The sequence below is a fragment of the Astatotilapia calliptera genome, chromosome 8, assembly GCF_964374335.1.
Source record: "Astatotilapia calliptera chromosome 8, fAstCal68.1, whole genome shotgun sequence".
NCBI classification, from domain to species: Eukaryota; Metazoa; Chordata; class Actinopteri; order Cichliformes; family Cichlidae; genus Astatotilapia; species Astatotilapia calliptera.
Window position 1 is genome coordinate 6,198,921 of NC_137429.1, and position 24,251 is coordinate 6,223,171.

The following is a 24,251-nucleotide window of genomic DNA, read 5'->3' on the forward strand; positions in this document are numbered from 1 at the left end:
AGCAGCTTCAAACTGATTTTTTGCTCCCACTAGAGTAGCTTTGCATGATTTGCAATTCATAATAATCCTTATTATATGAGCAGCCTCTCACTTCATCCAAAATCTGAAACTAGCTGATTCAGAGCCCATCACCCCTCCTTTAAGCCAACTTTATTGTGATTGGCTGCTCCTTGCAAACAGAAGATTTGAACAGCAGCTGGATGTGACTTTTATGTGTGATGTCCATATTAGGGACTTTGTGAAACAGAGTTTAGAGCAGTCTGGATTATTTGTAAATACACTGACCTCATTATTTGACACGTTGGCCCTGGTTATGTTAGAGATTAAACATTGTAACATGATTCATGTGACAGGAAATAAGAAAAAGCACAATAAGTCCACTTTTAAGACCCGAAGGTCCAGTCAGTGTACGTACCATCTCCTTACTCGGCGCCAGTATCTCCTCTATCATCATGCTGTCCCGTGTAAACGAGCTCCGGTTCAGCATGTTGGACCTATCAGAACTGAAGGAACGAAGGCTTGGTGTGGTTGTCGTAGTAGATTACCAAGACAACAGTCACAGTGATGGAAAGGGGAGGTGAGGAAGAGGAGGAGGAGGAGGAGGTGGTGGTGGTAGGGGGGAGGGGGGGGGCAGAGGGTAAAGGGGTATGAAAGTGAACAGAAAAAACAAAACAAAAAAAACAAACACAAACACATTAAATGCATGCAGCTTCCAGGAACCTGACTGTATGGCACCAGAGACAACAACAACCACAAGAAAACAGATTAAAAGCTGAGAGAAATGACTGATGTGTAATTTCGCTGAAGTGATTAAAAATCGAAATAAAAAATTTCAGATGCAGATGAGATTGTACTTCTGGGGCGATCAGTGTACAGTACTGGTATTTACCCATAATAATGACAACTTTGTTGATAATCAGCTGGCACTATTTTGACTCCTCATGTCTTTGTATACATCTGTCAGCTTGTGCAGGCTGTAATGTTGTTTGTGATGGGAGCTTTGAGACAAACCTTTATGAGGCAAATAAAAAGCATTCCTGAGCGATGACATGACGAATGTTTGCCTGCAACATCCCAACAGCAATTACATCAGTGCCATTAGCTTTATGCAAGTAAACTATTGTGAACCAATTAACTATCAATGGCAGGAAGTGCTCTACAGCACAACTCTAAGTGCTAAAATCACAAGGCTGTGGAAACCAAGAGCAGATGTGGCTGCAACAGATTTATTTTTTCATACAATTATCCAAAGATTTTACATTTATAGCTGGGAGTCCTTTTTCCATTCATTCCATTCAATTGATTAGTGTCTCCAGGACTCAAAAGTTATGTCCTCAACATATATTATTCCTGAAGAAGAAAAAAAAAAGTTTTATTTCAAATTGGTGGAATAATTTCGGGGGGATGTTAATAATGGATTGCATTTATATAGCGCTTTACAATTCCACTATTCATTCACTCTCACATTCACACACTGGTGGAGGCAAGCTACAGTTGTAGCCACAGCTTCCCTGAGGCAGACTGACAGAAGCGAGGCTGCCATATTGCGCCATCGACCCCTCTGGCCATCACCAGTAGGTGGTAGGTGAAATGTCTTGCCCAAGGACACAACGTCCGAGCCGGGGCTCGAACCGGCAACCTTCCGGTTACAAGACGAACTGCCAACTCTTGAGCCACGATCGCAGAGATAAATGTATATTGCATGAAACTGTGTACTAGTTAAACTAAAGGAAACTGCAGAACAAAAATGTTTAATGATCTTAATGAGGGCATAATTAGCAGTCTTGATTTTCTATAAAAAGCCAAAGATATGATTTAAAAAAAGACTGGACGATATCTGACTTCTGTTACAGCCCGTAGTTAAAGTCAGTCTTGTGTTGTGAAGCTATTCAGTACTGAAAGAGGTTCACTTGTCCTGTCCAAACAACAATCTAAATAACATTAAATTCATTTGTACAGCTCCAACTTAAAATTTGAATACTTTTACAAGTAATTCTACTTCTAGCAATTTCTCATTAATGTTGCTCTGGGACTATCACTGCAACTGACCAAATTTATGCTGTCACAGCTTTGGAAATCAGGGAAAATAACTATAACAACTATAGTTACTATAGTAATAAAGTGCTACTCAACCTGTTTGCAGGGATTTATTTATTTTGGTTTGTTTGTTTTTCAGCTTTTTCAGCTGTGTCTCTGTGACATCAACCACAGAGGTGAAGTCCCAGAGATCTGCAAGAATCATTTTTTTCACCTTCGCCAGGTTGATGGTTTAAAATTGGACCTGATAAGCCAGGGGCGAAGGATCTAACTATGACACAGAATTGATTAACAGCGTGTTAATATATCTTTAGATGATAGATAATCCTCCTTCTCTCATTCTGATAATGGTCATAGTGCTATGATAATAATTTTATATGTTATGCAGCAGGCTTGAAACTTGCAGCTGAGCCCATAAAATCAGCAGGAAAGTGTTTACTGAGGTCGGAAAAATGGACGTGAATGCTGGCTTTAGACAGACCTCGATACAACAAAAGGATTTTTCTTTTACAGACTATGCTTGCAATGTTATGAGATGACAAAAATGTCACTTGGCATGGATTTGTTTCTTCCACAATAACATTGCAATTTCACATTGCGATTTGATTTTGGAACTACTTATCCACATGAAATCACATTTGATATCTTTATTACTGAGTGTTCAGTATATATTCTCTGAAAGTATTCAGGGATAAACTATTTGAGCCTAAACTGATGAAGGCAATAGCATCCTCATTGCCTACAGATATCAGTTCAGGTCCCTGGAAGCTTGATGGAGAAATCAAAATTATGCAAAGCTCCACCTTTGTGGAAAACCCACAAAGACCAAGATACAGTCAAACAGAAAAATAAACACCACTATTCTCTATAGCCAGCTGAGCGCTTTTCAACTGAAAGTAAGAAATCAGACAGAGATCACACAGGTGAACCACAGCAAACACACAGTGCCACAGAGTTAACAAAACTGGTCAAGATCATTGCGTTAGTAGTCAAATGTGTTAAACAAATATGGTCAATATGCATTACACTGAACCACAGAGTCATGATACTGATAGCAACTGGGGTTTAAGGGAGTGGGGAAGGGGTGAGATGGGGGAGGTCTAGCGAGGCCTCGTCATGCCTTGAGTCTTACCTGACTTTCGGACTAACGTTAACAACGGACATGAGGAGAGAATAAAACATCATGAACAAACAGAGGAGTGGACAGAAAGACGAGAAGCCAGAGCACAGATGCAGGTTGGTACAATGATGACAAATGGCTGACTGCCTAACCAGCTGCCTGAAACTTTGTGCATGAGGGAGGAGTTGCAAATAGGGAGGTGTTAGAGTATTCCAGCTCTGAGATCTGAATGACCCTTAATCTCTGAGGAGAAACATGTGCCTCGATAGCTGCTAAATGCGCCACCATTCTCATCAGTTAGCTATGGTTTGCCTGCTTTTTGTTGCTCTGCGGGTATGAAGCACTTAGTTTTATTTGAGTTTTATCTGTTGTAGCTATAAAAAAAGGGGGAGAACAAAAAGACTGAAACCAAATAGCCCGTGTTTCAGGCCATGGAACCAAATCAGATGTTTGTAAAACTCCAAACATTCTAGAACTGAGATGAACTGCACACAGATGATAATTCTCCATCTCATCACATTGAATAAGACTTTAAATCTGATCTATTCTTACAACAAACTTCCACTATTTTCATTGTACATGTAAAATGACAATAGAAGGCTATTTTATTCTATTCTTTCTAACAAAAAAAGATTGCTAAGTTGAAATTGGGGATCAGAATTTGTATTACATCAACCTCTAGTATCATAAATTATGCAGGATACTCATGTTCTGCTGTTAATATTATGAGGAAAACCTGGAAGGCACTTTCTAAAACTTTTTTATTTTTATAACATTTTTATTAAAATTTATTATCTTCTAGATGGACTGCACTGGAAGTTATTTGAACCAATTACTGCATGAGAAACCAGTTTGTTAAACTATCTCTAAGCTAGATTGGTCAAACACACACACACACGCACGCACAGACATCACCCCTCAAACAGTGTGTGTTGATCTAACCCAGCACTCAAGGCCATGCAATCGAACGTGCTTCTAATTTCCTGTGGCTCAGCGTGCATGTGTGTCACGCTTTAGATATTCAATAACCCCTCCCTCTTCAGCCAGTTGCACAAGTGTCAATATTTTCATACAAGCATAAAGTTCAGCAGTTGCAGGGTGCAAACTGTAACCTCTGGGCGTGTTTGTGTGTGTGACATGTAGGGATCAGAATAATGGAAAGCTACATTGTTATTTAAAATCTTCTGACATACAAACAAGATCATTTCAACTTAAAAACCTGCAGCTCTGTGAGTTTATCCATTTTCTGTGTGCAAACTGTATTTTTAGATCATGAGGTATCACAAGATTTCTTGTGCTGTTAAAAGTAGTTCATGAACTCTGTTCTGATTAACACTGCAGTATCTAGTCAAGCAGTAACTGTGTCTGAAAAAGACCCATTAAATAAAGATAAAATGCACTACAAAAGAATAGATGACCACAAATGAAGACAAGCATCTGCCCAACTATTTTTCCATAAAAATCCATAAACTCGTGTGAAAGAGCAGTTTCTTGTTTTGTACTTTAGAGGTTTTATTTTAAAACCATTTGACCTATGCTACGCCCATGTTTTTTCTTTTAGGTCTTTGCTGAAAAAGTTCCACAGCACACATTATCTGCAGATCTTTGTAAAATATGTGGTATGAGAAGATTGGTGACGTAGTGATAGCTTGCAGCCACCTGACTGCTTGCAAGGAAGCTCTGTTTAAATCAATAAAGGGCTAATCAAGGGGCTAAGTCGGTTAGGTTGGTAATCGCTTTCTTCACAAGATTTTTTCACCTTTAACTAGTCTTTAAACCTTCATTCTTTTGCAAATACTCTACTATTTGTTCCCATGTCAGATATTAGGTTGTATAAAGAGACAAAGGTGATTCTGCCTGACACAGTGACTTGTCTAAATAAATCGCAACATAGCTACACCCTTTATCATCTATTTTATTCTAAATGCCACCATCACCAAGTTAATAGACCTAAACTTCCAGAGGAGACCATAAAATCATCATGAAAAGGTTTAGTGAGGTCATAATTTAAGTCAGAATTAAGGTCAGTTTCTTAATCTTTTTACAAACAGAAGAGTTGCACCTTGCTGGCCTTCAGCAAGATTGCACGTTTAAGATAGTTGTCTTCACATTTTAAACCCAGAAGCTATGCCTGGATCTATAAGAGTCGTGGATCTATAAATACTGCTTCTGGGAAAATGCTGAAACAAAACTACAACCGTGGTAATTTTTTTTTAGCCATGGAAATTTTATATTTTTGTAAACCTCCACATTTCTCGCAGTCGGCAGCTGCAATGTTATGTATGTCATAACAACTGATGTTACAATGCTACATGTAGAAAACATACAAAAGCTAGGAACAGACACAGCACAAACGCAAATTGCTGCATGTTATAGCATGTTACCTCTGAGATCGTGCCCCAATGCTGAAGCCCATGTAGCCGTCCTGAGGGAGTGAGTCGTCGCCCAGTTCCCGCAGATCCTGGGGGGCCATATATTTGTCCGTGTCCCCCGTCATCGCATCGTCACCTGGTGGTTTAAAACACAGAGAGCGTTAACTTTACAAAAAAGGTTCTGCATACATTTTTACTCTCGTCTGCAGAAGGTAATGCCAAAACTTTAAGGTCACAGTCTCTTCAATCAATAACTGCTTTCTGGGTTTCTTTTAGCAAGTTAGATCTTTAACACAAATCTGTGCTGCCCAGTCAGTTGGCCCTGTTTTTTATCATTCATGCAGACCAAAACACAAATGTACACACATACACACACACACACACACACACACACACTGGCTCTTTTAGACAGATCAATGCAGCTTCTGCCTACAGGCTGTTTTCCAGTCCAGTTTTGGTTCAACAAACACAAACAAAAGTCCTGCTGTCACTGAAAGCTTTTTGTCTCTGTCTCCTGGTGACAAAAAAATGGTTAACAGTAACAAGTGAAGCTTGGAAACAGCAAATAATTCCACTATCAGGGCCTACAAAACTAACTTTTATATCAAAATAAAGGTAAGTTTTCAGCAGGTTTAACTGACCACAAGAAGAAAATGCTTTCTCTACAGCCGAGCCCCAGGACATCATTGCAAGTATGTTGCAAAGAAGTGGTTAGAAACATACGTTACAGGTGTCGCAAGAAAACAGGTAGGAGCATGCTATTCCCCTCAGAGGTACAGTAGTTCCTATCCTACTGATGAACCTGTGACTGCAGAGTTAAAAAAGCGAGGGGAGGAGAGCAAGTGCATGCAGGCGGAAAAATGAGGGGAAAGAAAAGGAAGGCATTCCAACAACCACAAAGCAACAGAGACCCCCCCTCTCCTTCTCGTGTCCCCTCACCCCCTGCTGGTACAGCACCCCTCCCCCTAAACTTTCTCTCTCTTTCTTGCACACACACATATTCACAAACATTTTACAGACCCCATCTGGCCACATTCCAACCCATTCTCCAGGAACCCTTCTCATTTTAGCTTCAACATGAGCAGAAACCCCCTCCTCAGTTAGCCACAAACTCACCTCCTGCTTTAAAGCACTTCATTCAGCCACAAGTCCAGTTTGGAGGATTTTGCCCTGAACTAACTTTTCCTCGACTTGTAACCTCCCTTTAGCTCTCTGTCGCTCTCTCCTGCACACACTGTCTATCTTTCTTTCACAGCCCGGCACTCACACAAACAGATCGGCTTTCTCCCGCCTACCCACTCCAGGATTATCCAGTGTGTGTGTGTGAGTGTGTGTGTGTGTGTTTCCGAACAGACACCTAGAGCTCACTGCAAGACAGAAATAGTAAGTGGGTGTGTGACTTAGACTTAGCCGTCTAACACTGAAACTGGATGTACACATAGAGTGGAATGCACAAACTCTGTTTTCCTTAACTTCCAGTTCTCAATCTTGTGATTTCTATTCGTGCACTGGTTTGTTTACATATCATATTGTATGTCTCTTTAATTTCCAAAGCACGGCTGACTCTGTCTGCACCCCCCCCCCCCTTTTTTTTTTTTATCTCTCTTGCTTCTCCATGTAAATTCTTTGGTGTCAGTCACAAATGACCTCACTCATTCAGCTGCTTTGCATGTCAGAAAGTTGTAACTTTGCCACGTCTTTCCTGAATCAGATATTATGCAAATATCTAATAAAGAACTGGAACTTGCAGCTTGGTAGAAAATTGAAAAGCCATTCCAAGTCCAGCAAAATGTGCTGATAATAATGCAGAGGTTCTAGACTGCAGTATGGGCAGAGTGAGCTTTGGTGACTAAAAGCAACCTTCGCCAAATTTAGCTTAAGATTCTAACAATGTGACTTCTGCCACAACCCACATGAAAACAAAGGATGAAGCAATGCAGATTATACCGGTTGGCACTGACACCGAAGCATCGAGAGACACGAGGGAAATACAGGCATGTATTTATCTGTGCAACAAACCGATGTTGTACATTGTCATGGATAATGTGGATAATGCAAATTCTTCACTTGTATACACACTTTTTTAGATTCTAGTCAACAAAACCAATACTCAGTGTATCTGCAGTAGTTGCAATTCAACATGTTATTTTCATGAACATGTTTTCTTTCTACATTATCCCATTATTTTTCAAAGTATTCTGCTGACATGCCTGTTTGCACTTCTATGGACTGCACTGTTAATTTTCAAAAGGACAGTGTACTGTTTTAAAAACATTATCTTTTTTATTTTACCTCCAACCTTCCTGTCTTTTTTTGCAAGTGTTATATTATCCACAAGGCTGACAGTCAATGTTCTGGCTAGAGCCTGATGGATTTTTAAGATCAATACTGACACAGATTTTATCATATCATTTTGTAAAAGCCAGTATTCTGATATATCAGCCCTTTTTTTATTCAGCTACAAAACATAAACAGGTATTGCTCTGTTATATGTAAATTAATTGAAGGGTGTTTCTCCAGTCTTTACTTTTTAAATGTTCATTTATCAGCTAGTTTAAATGTTGGTACAGAAAGACTGTTAAATAGCTAATGCTGGCCAATAACACCGGCCCACTGATACACCAACGCCTGATTCTTGAACCTCCAAATTAATTCAATTTCAAATTTGCATTTTCTGCCCGTAATAGATGTGGAAGGGTTCATTTGAGGTAACATTTAGGCAGTAAACAGAATCTGACTTTGGAAAATCACTAGAGACTGTTTTCAAACTTTAGGGCCCTTGGCTATTAAGAAAAGCATCAAGTTTCTGTAATGCATTTTAAAGCCAAGAAGCAAATCTGTTCATGCTGACCATTTATGTGCCACATGTCCAAACATTTTCTATCTAAGGCTGTATTAAAAACTTGAAGCCCCCAGATAATTAAATATCGAGGGTTAGTGAACGTGCCGGAGGCGCACACAGAACTTTCCAAAACCACAAAAACACCTTTCACATAGTGGCTTTCACCCATATTGAAAAGTTGATAACAACTTTATGGTGACCACCTAACAAGACTACCCAATTTTAAAAACAAAACAAGTATATTTAAAAACAGCTGAAAAGCTACTTCTTGTTTGTTGGTTCCAGCTGTTTATGTAAGTTTTCTTTTGAGTTTATTACATACTTATTACATATATAGAAGTACTAGAAAGCCACAGTCTGTTTGCAAGCTTCTCCAAAGCATGAGAGCTGCACACACACTTGTAGCTCACTTCAGGGGCGATTTATAACCTGCAGTTTGGTAAAAGTTTGATTCTTTTTTTTCTAAAGTTTACTAAAGACTGCTTGGATGGCTTCCCATAATTACTTGTTATAGCCTTCTCAAATTCTCAAAGGTACTATAAAGAAAACAGCTGTAAAGGAAACTCTGATCTCATGAGTTTTAGTACCTAAAAACTCGGAAACACTGACTCTTTCTGTTACTGTTCTGGGAACATTTGAGTGAAACTGGGAGGAGATCAATAATGCAAGTGACTCATCACAATGACAGAATGCCATCCCCTGAATACAGTGATAACACCAGCATTGTTGGGCAGCCCATGTCTGAAAGAAGGTTCTTATTTGCAGCCTATTAATCAGTTCTATTACATAAATGAACAGGTTGTCCTCCTTAAATGACAGGTTGCTATATTTAGCTATATTTACAATGTGAATCGGCAAAAGTTCAGACAGGAATAAAGGGCCAAAGATGGAAAAAAGACATTAAAATCAGTCACTACATTGGTTATTGGTCATAAACTGAATACCGACATGCCGTGTGTATGTTTTACCCTTTAAATCCTTTAACCAACTTTAACTGACTTTACTGGTCTGGAAAATCTCTCACGAAGGCAAAGTTTACAAATTGCACAGGGGTCTCCTGATTTAGATCATGGATTGAGTGTGTTACTGGAGATGTTAAACACCATTCCTCCACTGGTATGCGAGCTTGAGAGTGTATATTTGTGCGCGTTGAGTTGCCCTCGTTATATTTTTAGATCAAAAATTAAACACGGACACACTGCTGAAGCTCTACAATCAAAACAAGCACTGCACAAAGTCAGCGTGAAGGCAAGTCATGCACATATGTATGAAATCTTTTTTTTTTTTTTTAATACCAACAAAATCACACACAGTGTTTAGTTGCATCAGTTCAGCTGTGCCAGTTCACGCTGGGTATTAGAGTTAGTTACAACAAGATCACTTTCGTTTGACTTACAGGAATAGCTGATGCAGATATTTCCAACATCCATTTCTGTTTAAACACAAGCAGAATCACATTTGACCATTTCTGTCTACATTTGGAAACACACAGTGTAAAAGATGGACCTAGCTTCCAGCTCTCAAAAGAGGAAACTATTTCATGACCAGTAGGGGGATGACTCTTTTCCTTGAAAAAAACACTTTTGGTTATACAAGTCTGCAGAGGTTTGCTGTGTAACATCATGTGCACCTTTCTCAAAACTTGTCCGTCCTAAAAACATGTGCATTTCCAGACTGGTTGGCAAGGGGTTCCTGGGGTTCCTGGTTGTAGCTAGGTGAAATCAGTCTCAAAGACTGGCGCAATGACAATGTTCTTGCAATTGCTTTCATTTCTAGTATATTGCCAAAGTCGTCTGTAGTTTGCACGGAAGATGCCAACTCGTCTGCATACACTTTGTAGTAAAACTTGACGGTCTCCGTTTTTTGCTTGTGGAGTTTCACTACCATCTGAAGAGTAGCTGAGTGTCTGCAGAGAAGTTGGTGTCCTCCAAATAATCTATGGACAACCTTGGCAATCTGCAAGCAACCAAAGCAATCCCAACAAGGTTTTTGGCATCCGTTCAGGAAATGCACATTTTTTCCTCTCACAACCAGTGGTTTCAGACTGGTCTCACACTAACTTACACTGTCACCAGGAGTATTACACATCAAAAATGGCAGAAAATTTAGTATCACATGGTTAGCAGGCACGTGTCTGCAAAAACTAAACAGGAAAATTGCCCTTAGCTCCCTTACTTTGGACCTCGGTATTATGTAATAAACTAATTTGCTAGTTTTTGGGACAAAGTAAATGAAAGATGTAGTTCATTATGTAAATTATGGTCATTATTAAGAGGAGGATTAACTAGGGTATGCTCACTGGGTAATGACTTGTCAATCTCAAGTCAGAGCCACACTTTACTTGTCACATCCTATTTCAAAAAGCTAGAAGGCGGAGGCGAGATTTGTGTATGATCACATTACTCCAGCCTTCGTTTTTATCAGTTGCCATCTCATCTCTTTTTTTTTTATCCTATTTTCCCTCAAAAAATTCAAATTTCTAATGCAAACTTGGACCAGTAAAACTCAGTAAAACTCACTGTGAGGTCACCAGAATATCGAGACATAGAGCTATACTGTATTTACATTTCATTAAGTACACTGTATTTGACATCAGCAGAGGTTTTCTAGTAATTTTGTGATATATTCACACTACTGCAGGAAAGTGAACTGTTAAAAGTAGATTACATTTCTGCAAGTTGCTCATATTTATCCACTGTAAACTACAGAAACCATGAAGCGTGTGACAAGCTAAAAATGAAAGCCTATCATTGGGAAAACACCACAGGGGGGAGGACGAGCCAAGCTCCCCCCCTAAAAAAAAAAAAAGAAATCTACTGATCATTAATTCCCTGTCTGTTTGTCATTGGGCACTGGTGGTCAAGAGCTCAAGTTCAGATCCTTTTGAGCCATACAGGAGTCTAAAAAAAGAGTAGAAAAGAGTAAACACACACACACACTGCAGCAGCTGCTTCAGTGTGTTTGCTTTGGCCTGAACGTGTGAAACTACAATGAAAGCATCACTGACAAGCCCACGAAGACAAAGGATCAAGTGTATGTGTATTCTACTCCGCGGTGTGAAAAGAAATCTGTTACACACTTCCCGACGCTCCATATCCAGACAGTTGGCATGGCAACCGGCAGAAAGGCATATCCCCTGCATTTGGTTGCACAAAAGTACAGGAGGTTTCACAAAAATGCAGTGTGTGCGTGTGGAAGGGGGAAGGCAGCAGGGGAAAGTACTCAAGTACAGCGTGGTGTCTCACACATGCATGAATGAAGAACAAAAGTTTTGGAAAAATACTTGGGAAAACAATGAAGAAGAGAGTAGTGCCATTTTAAAGCCATGCCAAAGTTAGTGATTCTCAGTAATTGAAAACACTGCTTCTAGTGTCACGTCAATAAATCACCCTCATCACATCATAAGTTTAAGACATCCACAGTGCTGTGACTTCACTATATTCACAATAAAACAAACATAATTTTTTTCTAATATGGTTGACATCGGAGCTTTTTGCTAGCAACCAGATATATGAAATACTCCAAAAATCAATCTGGAGGAGGTAAAAACATGGCACATTAATACAACTAATTGATGATTATTTAAAAAAAAATTCTGTCTTGTTACCTGCTTAACCTTAACGAAATATAGTAGCCTGAAACTGACATTACGAGACAAAACATGTTAAACGTGTAAGCATAGATGAGTGTTTTGTGGCACTTTTTTTTGCCAATTCTATTGCTAGTATCCACCTCTATCTCCTTCAAGGTTAATTTGATTTCAAGTGCATCCCATCATATTGCAACTTTTAGACATTTATTAGTCTTTTGCAAGCAGACATAAATGACAAAGACACCTTTGTGCATTTTGACAGACAAATAAAGGTGCTTTGGTGAAAAAAAGATCTGCAGTATCGAAACATTTTTCCTCAATTAGCATTATTAATCTGTAGCATAATATAGGCTGTTTTACATGTGAGTTATTATTTATTTTGAATGAATCGTGATTCCACTGTGACACAAGAAAAGCAAGAGACTGGAAATAGTTAGAACAAATGAATGACGCGTTAGAGAAGGGTTGTAAAAGGAAATGCTTTAAAGAACAAAAAATGTAGAAAGATTAAAAAAATAAAATACCTTCTTCCACATCAGAAAAATAGTCCTCTGTGATCATTTCGGGGATATTGGCTTTATACACTGTGTGTTTGAATGAAGGAAAGACAAAAAAAGAACCAAAAATAGATGGAGAAATCATATTCACATCAAAATCATAGGAAAAGGAAGAACTGAAAATAAACGTGATTATTATTATTAAATGTTTTAGTTCCATTTGTTACATTGAAAATATCAAAATAAAGTTTCCAATCATGCACACGATTGTATGTCAAGTCACAATTTGGACTCAAATTTAGAAGTTAGAGTTATATTTGAGATATGAAACTCATAGATTTTAGATAGTAACCTGAAATTTTGACTTAGTAATGGAAAAAATATGTGTTGCTTTGGGGGGGTTACAGTGGCGGAAACAAACCTTTCAATTAGCAAATAAAAAATAAACAAATAAACATACTGGTTGAAGAACAACAGCAGGTTTTTTCTTCTGAATTACTCAGAAGAAGTAGAAGCAACACAAAATCTTTCATTGACAATAAAAAAAAATAGAGGGAAATCTAACAATGACAGTACAGTGCTGAAATATTCACTTATTCCAGCCACAAAAGCAAATGTGACCCAAGCTGATATTTTAAAGAATTTGTCTCTCTTCAGGTTGCAAAGACAAGTCTTGCCTTGATATTTATACATCAATAGAATTACTTTGAAAATGCTGTTAAGCAAAACTTTACCTTCATCATCGGACATGTCCAGCACCTCGTTCATGGTCTCGGGGACATTCATTTTGTGCTTCTCGATTACAGTCTGTTGAACAGAAACACGCTCTTAATATCATGACAGTAACTTTACCAAAGTACACGTAATCCAGATTTCTATCCCAGTACAACAGCATCTCTATTCCTGCACTGTTTACTGTGACAATGTTCCAGTAACTTTGCATTTCTATGTTTATGTAGGTCTTTTCTTTCATGTTATTTTTTTAATGTAGCAATACAAACTTATGTGCGCAAATAATAATTCAAAATGTTCTAGAAAGCCTTTGACAGTAGCTTTTATATAGATATATTTTTTTTTTTATGTCTGTGAAGGCTCTCAGTCATCCAGGTCATCGTAGTCTATGGAGCTTGGAAAGAAAAGCGTCTGGACTTCTTAAAGAGCTTCTTTAAGTTCTTATAGAACTTAAAGAAGTCCAGACGCTTTTCTTTCCAAGCTCCATAGAATTAAGTTTTTTAAACACTATCTTAGGCCTTCAATGCTTCTGTTTTTGTGAAGTAACTGCCTGTTACTTCACTGTTAATGCCCGAGGCATTTCAAGATAGCTGCTAAGCGGCAGGAACTGCCTCTAGGATTCAGATTTAAGTATAACTACTACTAAGTTTAAGTATAACTGTATCTATACAGTTAGATACAAGTAAACCATTGAGAAGCCATATTAAACCATACATCACATTTGAACACTCTTTTAAACACATACACACCTGAGTGGTCAGAGTCTCCTCTGTGACCACCTTGAGCGTGTCCACAACAGAGATATAGCCGAGCCTCCTTGCAATGGACAGAGCGCTGTTTCCATTCTGGACAAGTAATAAAAATGATGAGAATTGGTGTTGAAACTAAAAATAAATGAATAAATATTTCAGATTTCTGAGCGTACTGACATTAGTGAGTTCATTGGGCGATGCTCCATGGTGTAACAGCAAGTTGATGATGTGTGTGTGTCCCTGCTGTGCAGCCTGATGGAGAGGTGTGTAGCCGTTCTGCGGGGGAGGGATGAGAGAGAGCATTAGAAGATGTTCACAGAGACAGAAAATCAGTGACGTATGGTGAATATACACGAAAATAACAGTTACCTTTGTCTTGGCGTTGACCTTCGCCTGATTTTTCAGCAGAAAGTTAACCATCTTCACGTTGCCATAGTGACAGGCCACATGAAGTGGAGTGTATCCAAGCTGATGAAAAAGAAATGTAACTTCTGTTAGCACCACTGTGGCTACAATAAGGCATGTATTCATACACTGAAGCCAAAAGGCAGGGAGAGCAGGTGCAAGACCCCCCTAAATGACAACAGATACGACACTCAAATCAAAAATACCACATATGACATAAGATGGAAAACTTGGGGTAGAGGTGGGTTGGAAAGAGGCTTGCAGAGGTAGCAGCAGATGAGCTGTAGGCTGATTGTGGCCTATGTGAATTAACAGTCTTCCCAAGTCCCTTTATAAAACAATAAGACCACATGAGAAACTGGTGAGGATAACTGATTTCTGTATGGCCTATGAGGATTTTTGCCCTGTGACAACTTAATGTTCAGACTGCTTCAGCACCCACACTTTGAGACAAGAGCTCATTTATTTTGTCTGAAAATTAAGCTGAGTGTAAACTGTGAACATTTAAGCAGCTGCACGTGAAACATGTCCAATGCAAACCAAAACAGTTGTTCTGCCGTGCAGTTTGAAGTTGACACTCTAACACTGTTTCATAAGATCTGAAATTCAAGTTGACTGTCTCACAAAGTAAAAGCTATATTTCCAAAATAAAGGCAAATGGAAGCGAGAGAGGAAAAATAGGCAAAATTCAATGTCTGAATTCCTACAAAGAAGGAAATTTAGTTAATTTGCAGCAGCAGAAGCTTTGTTTGTATGATGCGTCCTCCAGCTGTTGCCATTTCCGAGCCAAGGAGGTCATGACATGGAAACACATAGCAGAGGTATTCCAGCTGTGATCAGCATAGCCCGCAATTACCAATCTTATATTTATAAAACAACAATGTTAGACAGGGTGGACTGCAATTAACTTTAAAGACTGCTGAAATCCCACAGTGCTTATGCGCCTTTAAGGGCAGCTATAAAAGAACGATATCGTTTATTTTTGTGTGAGTTCTGTAAAAGACTCAAAGGCTGGACATGATTCAGCAGCTGTTAATGTCTAAATAAGTTCTGGCAGGACTTTTTGCGCTTCTTGATGGCATTTTAAAATCATGTCTTTTTAAAAATTACAAGGCATGTGTTTAATTATTCAATTATCCTATTAAAACTAGAAATGTGTCACTTTTGTGGGAACCTGCCTTGTCAAAAATACAAAAAGTGAGAGCACTGGCACAGACCAAAGCCCAAACCCCAAATGATACTTAATTTACAGCGGTGAAGTGGCAAGATAAGCAAATCCACTTTGCAAATGCCTTAATAACTTTAATCCAAAGACATGAGGAGGCTATCATTACCTTGGTCTCTGGATCTATGAAGGCTCCTTGGTTGCACAAGACCTCAGCAACATTGACTTTATCCTCCTGGGCAGCCAGGTGAAGTGGAGTCAAACCAGACTGAAGGTACAGAAACAAAGAAATAGAGAAATACAGTCAAATACACAAATGACAGAAGAGTGCTGAACACAGTAGTTTGACTGAGACAGCTTGAAATGAAGCCGTTTAAGACACAATGACAGGTTTGCACATCACGGTAATGAAGCACAAATGACAGAAAAATGACAAAAGAAATAACCATCAAAATAACAGAGTTCTGGATAAACAAATATTATTTGTGTAAGTAAAATCAAGGCCCTGCCTGTTTGATACGTGTCGATGGTACACAGACACAAATACACTGCAAACATTAATCTTCTGTCATTGCATGTCAGCCAGAGATCTACACACTAATAAAGGGAAAACACCTTATTGCCCATGTGAATAGGAGCGTCCCGAGCCAGCAGCAGCGTCACAATGTCCACATTTCCTTCCTGCGCTGCAAGGTGCAGGGGAGTGATGCCCTGCCGCGTTACAGAGTTGGTAGAGGCGCTGTATTCCAGTAAGGTGGTCGTTATCTCCATCTGATTCTTCTTAGCTGCAATATGTAGTGGAGTGTAACCATTCTGGAAAGCAGAGAACGGGAAAATTTACCGTTTTTCTTTTATAATTGAGCTAAGTCACATTTTGTCTTTGCAGAAGACAAAAACTCTGTAACCCTAACCCTGGTTCAATGTTCCACAGAATTAATGTAGCACTCTTGACCCTTCATGATGCTGGCTGGTAATTGTAATAATTACAATGCTAACTGTACAAGAAAAAAGATGACAGGGGGGAGACAAAAAAGGAGACTGAGAATCTTATTTATTTCCCTCTTCCAAACTGAAGAGAAAGTAGCATGTATATATACCAGAGGAAAAAGGAACCACTTGTATTGATCCTTGTTCTTATGCAGCAAGGAAACTGGGCATGAGTGATGGATATTCGGTAGTTTTAGAGGATTTGCTTCATTTGTAAAGAAACTTATTTGTAACTTTTGTCTGCAACCAATACAATTCCCAGTGGAGAGGTTCTCCAGGCCAGCACGGTTGGCAGAAGCCAAGTTGGAGATGCGATATGGTTCTAAATATCTACCTAGTGGTGAAGAGCAATATTTTTAAGCTTCATTTATGTCCCGAACCTGAAGATATTTGCCTTAAAGGATTAAAAAAATGCATCCCTTCAGTGTTCTACCAGAAAATATTGGACTCTTGTTGACTTCAGCAGGAGCTCTACCAAAATATATGATGATAGCGTGGAAGGGCAATCTAATCAGCATGTGGAGCACAGTGTAATTGCATGTAATTGGCCGAATGAATCTAGGTCAGTGTGCTCTCATCCTGAGCCAAAGTGAGGGGTTTTAGTGCATTGTAGGGACATTCAATTTGACCTCCACTGACAGTTTAATTGATTCTTACCTTTGCAGCAGCGTGCGGTGAGGCTCCCTGGTTGAGCAAGAGCAGCGCCACCTTCTGGTTATCATAGTGTGCTGCTACATGCAGTGGAGTTAGTCCACTCTGAACACACATACACAACAATTGTTAGATGGTGATTTATCGTACATGTCGTGGAGAGCAGCTGGAGCAGAGGTGACGTGGAAAGTATTGTGAAAGCTACACCCACGATGACAGCTGAGGCGGTACTGATGTGTGCGACATCAATATAAGTCTCTCTCAGATGCACAAACATGCATTACCTTTCCAGCAGCATCAGGCTGAGCGTTCTTCTGCAGCAGCAGGTTGGCCACCTCGATTTTCCCATATTTTGCTGCGACGTGCAAAGGAGTGAAGCCCTTCTGCAGAAACACAAAGGAACATTACACCTAATTTAATACAGTTACTTCTTCTCCCATGACTCATTTTCTACACATGGCAGCCCAACAGAACCACATGTGTTTAATCATAAAGTAAGCGAGCAATTTTCAGGATTATGTCATGACAACATGGAGAACTGCCCCCTTGGTCCTTAAACACAAATCAGCACAGGGTGGAGAAACTTAGTGCTTGATTTAGATTCTTTAGCTCTGAGGGAACAGATTCAAAAACCATGATCATGATTTAGAAGCGGGCCTGTAGAAGTTTGTATGGAAAGACGGAGGAAGCTAATGGGATGTAGAGATGGGAGTTTAACTGCAACTCGATTAAATTAAACCTCACTGGGATTTGGGACGTATGTGTGCGTCATATGTCTTTTACATTGAGTACAAGTTACTGCAGCTCCAAACAATGTAAGATTTGAAAACCATGTTATGCACATAACCTAAGAAGAAAGTCTTACACTTCTGGTTTTACAATTGCATCACAGTCTTTAAAGCTGTTGTGAATTTAGTGGACTTTCTAATGGGTGGAGCAACTTAAAAACAAAGCGGACATCTGAAACCTGTTGCTAAATTTTCTGATTCATCCAGACATTGCTAAAAATTACCTGGTCTGTCTTTAAAGAGTTAAAAATACGTGGCCATAAAATGCTCTGCTGAAACGTAAATTGATGCTTTTGAAATGAGTAACTGACATGGAAAACTGAGCCAAAAGTCGACAAAGGCTTCTCCAGCAACAGCATTTCATTTTCAGACTCTATGCTCTTACTTTGTCCACAACCTTATTATGACACATCTTTTCCACTGGCAGACTGTCAACTATAACTGGTATTCCACAATCATGTAACTCCACTCAGTCCAAATGTTGCAAAATCCCTGTAGAATTCATGCATTAACATTTTTCAAGCTTTTCCAGGATGAGACAGGACAACCATCATGTTACCAGCTGCAAGGATGCAAATCTAGCTGATCTGCAACAGGATAAAACCTCCTCTCTGTCTTCAGCAGATTGAATTAAAGTTTTTGGACTAGTTTATGAGTATAAGCACATAAGCCATCAGTGTCTGTGTGAGTACTGATTAACTAGTTTGCCTGCACAATATGTTTGTGTGCATCTGTGGGTTTGAATAATAATTTTGTTTATGTTTCATATTTACCTTAGTAGTAATGCCCAGACTAGCTCCATGGTCCAGCAGCGTTGCAGCTATATCTCTGTGCCCCTCCCTGGCGGCTAGGTGTAGGGGGGTGTATCCAGAGTTGGTCGTGGCATCTGAGTATGCTCCGTTCGCCAGGAGCTGCTGCACAATATCTTGCTTACCAAGACGGCTTGAGATGTGCAGAGGAGTCTGGTCATCCTGATAGAAAAATCCAGCAAAAAACACCTTTTATTATTAAAAAGGACCAACATTTGGAGCCATGTTTCTGGACAAGATGCAGCCCACTTAACAAATGTTTTTGGTATCTCCAAACTCCTGTGGAAAATCTCTGGCTCCATCTGCTAATCGCGCCAACTGCATTTTTGTTGTTTTGCAGTGACATTCAAAAAAGAAAAAGAAAAACACATTTGCAACTTAAACAGCAAGACAATGAATTTGCCATAAAGCAAGAGAAAGCAAACAAGGAGACAGATTCACAGCTGAAGCCTCTTCAGTGACCCCTCTTATATTTTCACATTATTTATTTTAAATGGCAGCGTATAAACAGAGTAAATTCAGAATGAGCTTCTGTGCTTCGCGTAACACTTATTCTCCCCTGAAGCCATCCATTGAAAATACTGAAGCATATGTGACACAGACATTTCTCTGATGTAATATATGGGACTGTTTTTGCATTGTATTGGTCTTGAACAATAGCATACGTATGATAATAGAACCAAACTGATACAGGAATTTCATTGAAGAAATATTTGCACAAATATATTGGAATATATCATTTTTAAATTTAATGCAATGTACTTCACAAGCTATTGGGCATTTTAAATGCAACACACTGCTCACCTCCACATCCCCTTAGGAGTAATGTATATTCGACTAAATATGTGATAGACTGCAAACAAAGCATCTGAAGCTGCTCTAGTGAACAAATTATGTTAGAAACTCAACCATTATTATTGGCTCATGCTGGATAACATGCAACATGTTACATATTTGCAGCAGGCTCATATTGGCTAATAATATTATCCAAGGAATATATCAGTTGGGATCTATTGGAAAGAATTTATTTCATCATCATCATATTGTTACAGGTACAGGGAACCCTATTACTTTTCATAGCATAAATAAAAAAATAAAATAAAGCAGTGCAGGACAGGGACATGAATAACTTATTAGAAGTCACATTATTTGTCCTGTGAGCTCCAGGAGGTTGTTCTTTGTGTACAGGCTCTGATCAGCTGAGCTGTGTTGTTGCTGCTGGCTCTGCTGGAGGTTTTTTTGCTCTTTTTGGATTTACTAAACTGAATTCTACTACATGAGCAGATGTGGTATGCGCTAATATGGCTGCTTTCCATCTGCTGGCCAGTTTAAAGGTGGATTTTGGGAACTGATGACTTCTCCTTTTGACTTAAGCTCACAGTGACCACAGATACCACACTCTTTTCTGCACCAGTCCAGCACAGTCCATTACTGTAAACTGAACCACAATGCTGGAAATCACCCAGTTCAACATGCACTTACTGCCTGTGATTCTCACAAAACCTTATTATCTTTCAATATATTGTATAAGACATTTCCCAGTAAATAACCAGATAACTTTAGCAACACATTTGCTGTGTCAAAGTCACACTCACATAATAGCAACTCTGTTTATCATGACTGCTCTTTTGTAGCTCTGAGTAGATTGTAGATCCTTGCGAATAACAGCCTCGTGTAACTAGAATTTTTACTCCTATTTGTATCCAAAAAATACATAAAAGGACAAACAAGAAAAATGATTTATGAAGAGTGTGCAGGTGAAGCATAAGGCAACATTATTTTCTAATTTGTTGAGTATTGCAGCTGCTTACATAAAAGAACTGCAACACATAAAAAACCAGACTCGCTTGATATTATTATGTATGAAATGCACACCAGGTAGCGTTACTTAATAAATTAAGCTGACAGAAAGTTTTTCTGAATAATATTGACCCATGACTGTAACTTTTCAGTAATTAAACATGTGCAAAGACACATTACATAAGCATACAAACACACACTTGTGCTCACATTTAGTAGCTCTAATGCCCAGGCGCATATAAACACCAGATAATCGTTACTGATTGAGAGTGATGCTCTACCTTGGCCTTGGCGTCGACTCGTGCTCCATTCTGAATCAGATACCGGACCACATTGGACTGTCCCGCCCTCGCTGCCATGTGGAGTGCTGTCTCCCCCCTCTGAAGCACACGCAGAAAACGAGGGATGGATAGTTATTCCAAAGTTTTGAATGTTACTCTTTCTTTGAAAACACCCTCATACAAAAAAACTTCTTTTTGTGAAGACGTACACTGGGAAGGAGTGGCTGACAAAGAGAAAGAGCCAGATAGACCCCCTCGCTCGCTCTCCACACCCAACTCACCATAATGACGTCCCATAATGCTCTGTTACTACGGTAACCTGGCCACAGACACGACGTGGGCGACCAAACACTCGGGGTTGAAGAGTTGACTGTGCACTACTCGTTCCCCTCTTTCTTTCTTCCTCGCTCTTGCCTTTCTCTTTGGCTCAGCTTACTTTTTTCTCCTCTTTTTCTCCTTTCATGTCACCCCAGAGTTAATGGGGTCAGTAGTAAAGTTTGTAGCTCCTACTGAGGAGTGTCGATGGACCAGATGAGAATTAGAGCACATTTCCGTATGAGCAAATTACATTAAATACCTCCTCTCCACCTAAGGAGGATTTCTCTGCTGTCTGCACCAATTAAGGTTTAGATTTTGTGGATAAACAGCTAGTGTTAAGTCACTTCCTATGTTTGTATTTCTCTCTCTCTGTGCAATTAGCTGTTTTAGGTATTGTTTCAGATTTTTTAAAGGGTTTCATAGGCTTTGTGCTGCTCTTGAGTTTTGAATCCTTAGTCAAAACATCTGAGTTGGGTGTCTGTTTAGGTTTTTCTAAAGCTATTCTGGTCTTTGAAGGTTTGATTTGTGCGTTTTGTAGGCTGAATTTTGATTCCTGTTGTGATATGTTTTCATTCTAGCAATACTGAGGCTCAGGTTTATTGCACTCTCTGAGCCCTAATTACTGTTTAGAATTTATAAACTTTCTAGTCTTAGTTTTGAGTTCCTTAGTTTAAGTGTCTGTTATGAGTTAGTCATTTCCTGCTGGTGTACTTCCCTCACCATTTCGCTAACTGCTCCTTCCTGTCTCATCTTTCTCTGTTTATGCCTTCATTGTCCAGTCTTCTACTGTGTCTGCCATGTGTACTGATAGTCTTGTCTCTATGTTTAGAGATATTTCCTGTTTTATTTTAAATGTCGGTTTTCTTTCATGTCTTGTGTCACTTTTGCGGCTTTATGTTTTTGACCGTATTGATCGTCTTCACCTGTTTCTCATCCCCAGTCACCCCTCGGTGTATAAATAGTCTTATCTGCATCTTTCCCCGTGTGCCTGTATGGATTTTGATTCTGTTTTTGCCATCTGAGCTCTGAGCTCATCAGCTTTGATAAAAGATTTTATTGTAAAAACAAAGGGGGGCCTAGCAAAAACAAGTTTGGGAACCACTGGTTTAAGCTGTATAAAGTTATGAGCTAATCATATGGTTTGTACAATTTTTGAAGATGCTGAGAACTAAATGAAATGAAGCAAAAAGATCTAAATTTTCATCTGTTATACAGTAAAGAGGAAATATTCAAATATTATGGTTAAAAATATATTATAAGCAAATATATTTCACTTTGCTTTCCCCCTGCCCGCCCACCCAGCACATGGAAGGAAAAGAAAAGGAAAGAATATCCTCTCACGCCCCCTGTCTTATCACACGGTAATGATGATGACGAACTTCCTGAACTCACCACATTGCTTGTGTTTGGTGAAGCCCCGTGGTTGATTAGCTGGTGGACGATGTTTTCATGTCCCATAAAAGCTGCAACGTGGATCGGCGTCAGACCGGACTAGAGATGGAAACGCAAAGAAGAGAGGAAAAGAAAAAAAGTCAATGAATTAAAGAAACACTAAAGAAGCACGAGAACATTTCTGTAGGTCATTAAATGCAAATGTGCAAACTTTTAAGAAAGTCAGTCTGCTATCAATCAACAGAAGACCAACTATTACAGTATTTCTTCTGAAATGTAGTGGATTACAGGTGTAGAGTAGCAGTAGAGGTAGAATTTCCCCACTCCAACAACTAAATTAACAAACTACACAAAAATAATTGATGTCTTAGTGCTTAAATGACACACACACTCCAGACACACTTACCTCTGTGACAGCCTGTATAGACGCTCCATGCTTCAGAAGCAGCTCCATCACCTTAAGTCTGTTTTTCTTGCAGGCAATGTGCAGGGGAGTGAAACCATTCTATGAAAGACAAAAAGAAATAAATAAAAGTATAAAAATAGTCCAAACAGTCTTTGTGTTTGGCTTTGTAGGACTTGCAGACAAATCTGGAACACCGAGTGGAAACTACAGCACAAAGGGGGGACTGTTTTTTCTTTTATCCCCTCTCTTTCTCTCCCTCTGCCTCTTAAAACCCTCTGCTTGCAAACCAGACAAGCATGTGTGGAAATAATCGAGTGGACTGTAAGCTATCAAAAAAAAATAAAAACTCCTCTACACTGAAATAGATACTTTCCTTTACAACTCACTTTTCTCTCTCTCCTCACCCTCCTTCATCCCTCCCCTCCTTTACTCTCCTGACTTTGAGGTTTCAGGCTCAGTCCTATGACTTCATTTTCCTCTCCATGTCCTTTTCCCCGTCTTACTTATTCTCTCTGGTTATAAAGTCCCAGTGCTCTAACCACACCCAGACTGCTCCCATTGCAGAGCAGCAATGCTCGTCTTATGCCAAGACATCGGCTGGGATACTAAAGTCTTTTTAATTCTACTTGTTTCTTTGTGTTCCCCATCAAATGTTGCATCTCAGCCTTTTTTCTTTTTTGTTAGTGGAAAAAGGAAAGGTTCATTAAAAAAATGTAATAAAAGAAGAAAAAATGAGAGAAGGCAGAGAGGTACAACTTAAATAGACGAAAAAACATTTTTGGGTAGTTGTAAAGTGAAATGACTGAAATGTCACAACCCTGAGCAGCACAGCAGGTGCTCTAATACTTCATTTTCATCAGTTTTCTATGTCGCTGCATATTATGCAGATGCAGCGGTCAAGCAGCATTTTTACAGCACCAAACTTTGGCGCTAGAATAAAAACTCTTTAAACCTGAACCTTCAAATAAGTGCCCAAAAATTAAATTATTTTGAAAATGGAACATTTGAACCTTTTGACAAATTAAAAAAAAAAAAAATTACATATCAATTTGCATATATGAGTTTTAATTTGTATCATGTTTACTATAGCAGCAATCAGATTTAGTTTATTGCTAAAACATGTATTGTGGAATTTATTTAGGGTTTCTGGGGAGAAAAATATTTTCACTGATGATGCAGGAGTCTCAAAACCTCACAAAAACTATATGTAGTAAATATAATACACTAGACGTTAAGTGGTTGAAATTGCAATACCTCAAATGGCCACTTGAGGCTCACTCCAAAAGCATGTCAATCCCCACAGAC

At 39.1% G+C, this 24,251-nt stretch overlaps 1 protein-coding gene and 1 long non-coding RNA gene across 35 annotated transcripts in view; one reads left to right on the top strand and one right to left on the bottom strand.

Moving 5' to 3' along the window:
* LOC113028107 (uncharacterized) overlaps window positions 1-24,251 on the top strand; it is a 460,838-nt gene that overhangs the window by 135,322 nt on the left and 301,265 nt on the right. The window lies entirely within an intron of this gene.
* The window catches only part of ank3b (ankyrin 3b), a 177,849-nt gene that overhangs the window by 43,506 nt on the left and 110,092 nt on the right, over window positions 1-24,251 (bottom strand). For 14 of the 34 annotated variants that reach the window (XM_080305359.1, XM_080305355.1, XM_080305343.1 and 11 more), the window contains 16 exons: window positions 22,947-23,045; window positions 22,541-22,639; window positions 20,831-20,929; window positions 18,714-18,911; window positions 17,437-17,535; window positions 17,159-17,257; window positions 16,130-16,327; window positions 15,684-15,782; window positions 14,314-14,412; window positions 14,122-14,220; window positions 13,942-14,037; window positions 13,195-13,267; window positions 12,488-12,547; window positions 9,768-9,803; window positions 5,542-5,665; window positions 416-518 (listed from right to left, as the gene is read on the bottom strand). In XM_080305359.1, the coding sequence (XP_080161485.1) occupies window positions 416-518; window positions 5,542-5,665; window positions 9,768-9,803; window positions 12,488-12,547; window positions 13,195-13,267; window positions 13,942-14,037; window positions 14,122-14,220; window positions 14,314-14,412; window positions 15,684-15,782; window positions 16,130-16,327; window positions 17,159-17,257; window positions 17,437-17,535; window positions 18,714-18,911; window positions 20,831-20,929; window positions 22,541-22,639; window positions 22,947-23,045 (1,680 nt within the window). Of the gene's footprint in view, window positions 1-415; window positions 519-3,169; window positions 3,182-5,541; window positions 5,666-9,767; window positions 9,804-12,487; window positions 12,548-13,194; window positions 13,268-13,941; window positions 14,038-14,121; window positions 14,221-14,313; window positions 14,413-15,683; window positions 15,783-16,129; window positions 16,328-17,158; window positions 17,258-17,436; window positions 17,536-18,713; window positions 18,912-20,830; window positions 20,930-22,540; window positions 22,640-22,946; window positions 23,046-24,251 lie in introns of all 34 variants that reach the window. The other 20 variants (XM_080305371.1, XM_080305360.1, XM_080305366.1 and 17 more) reach the window with 8 other exon arrangements.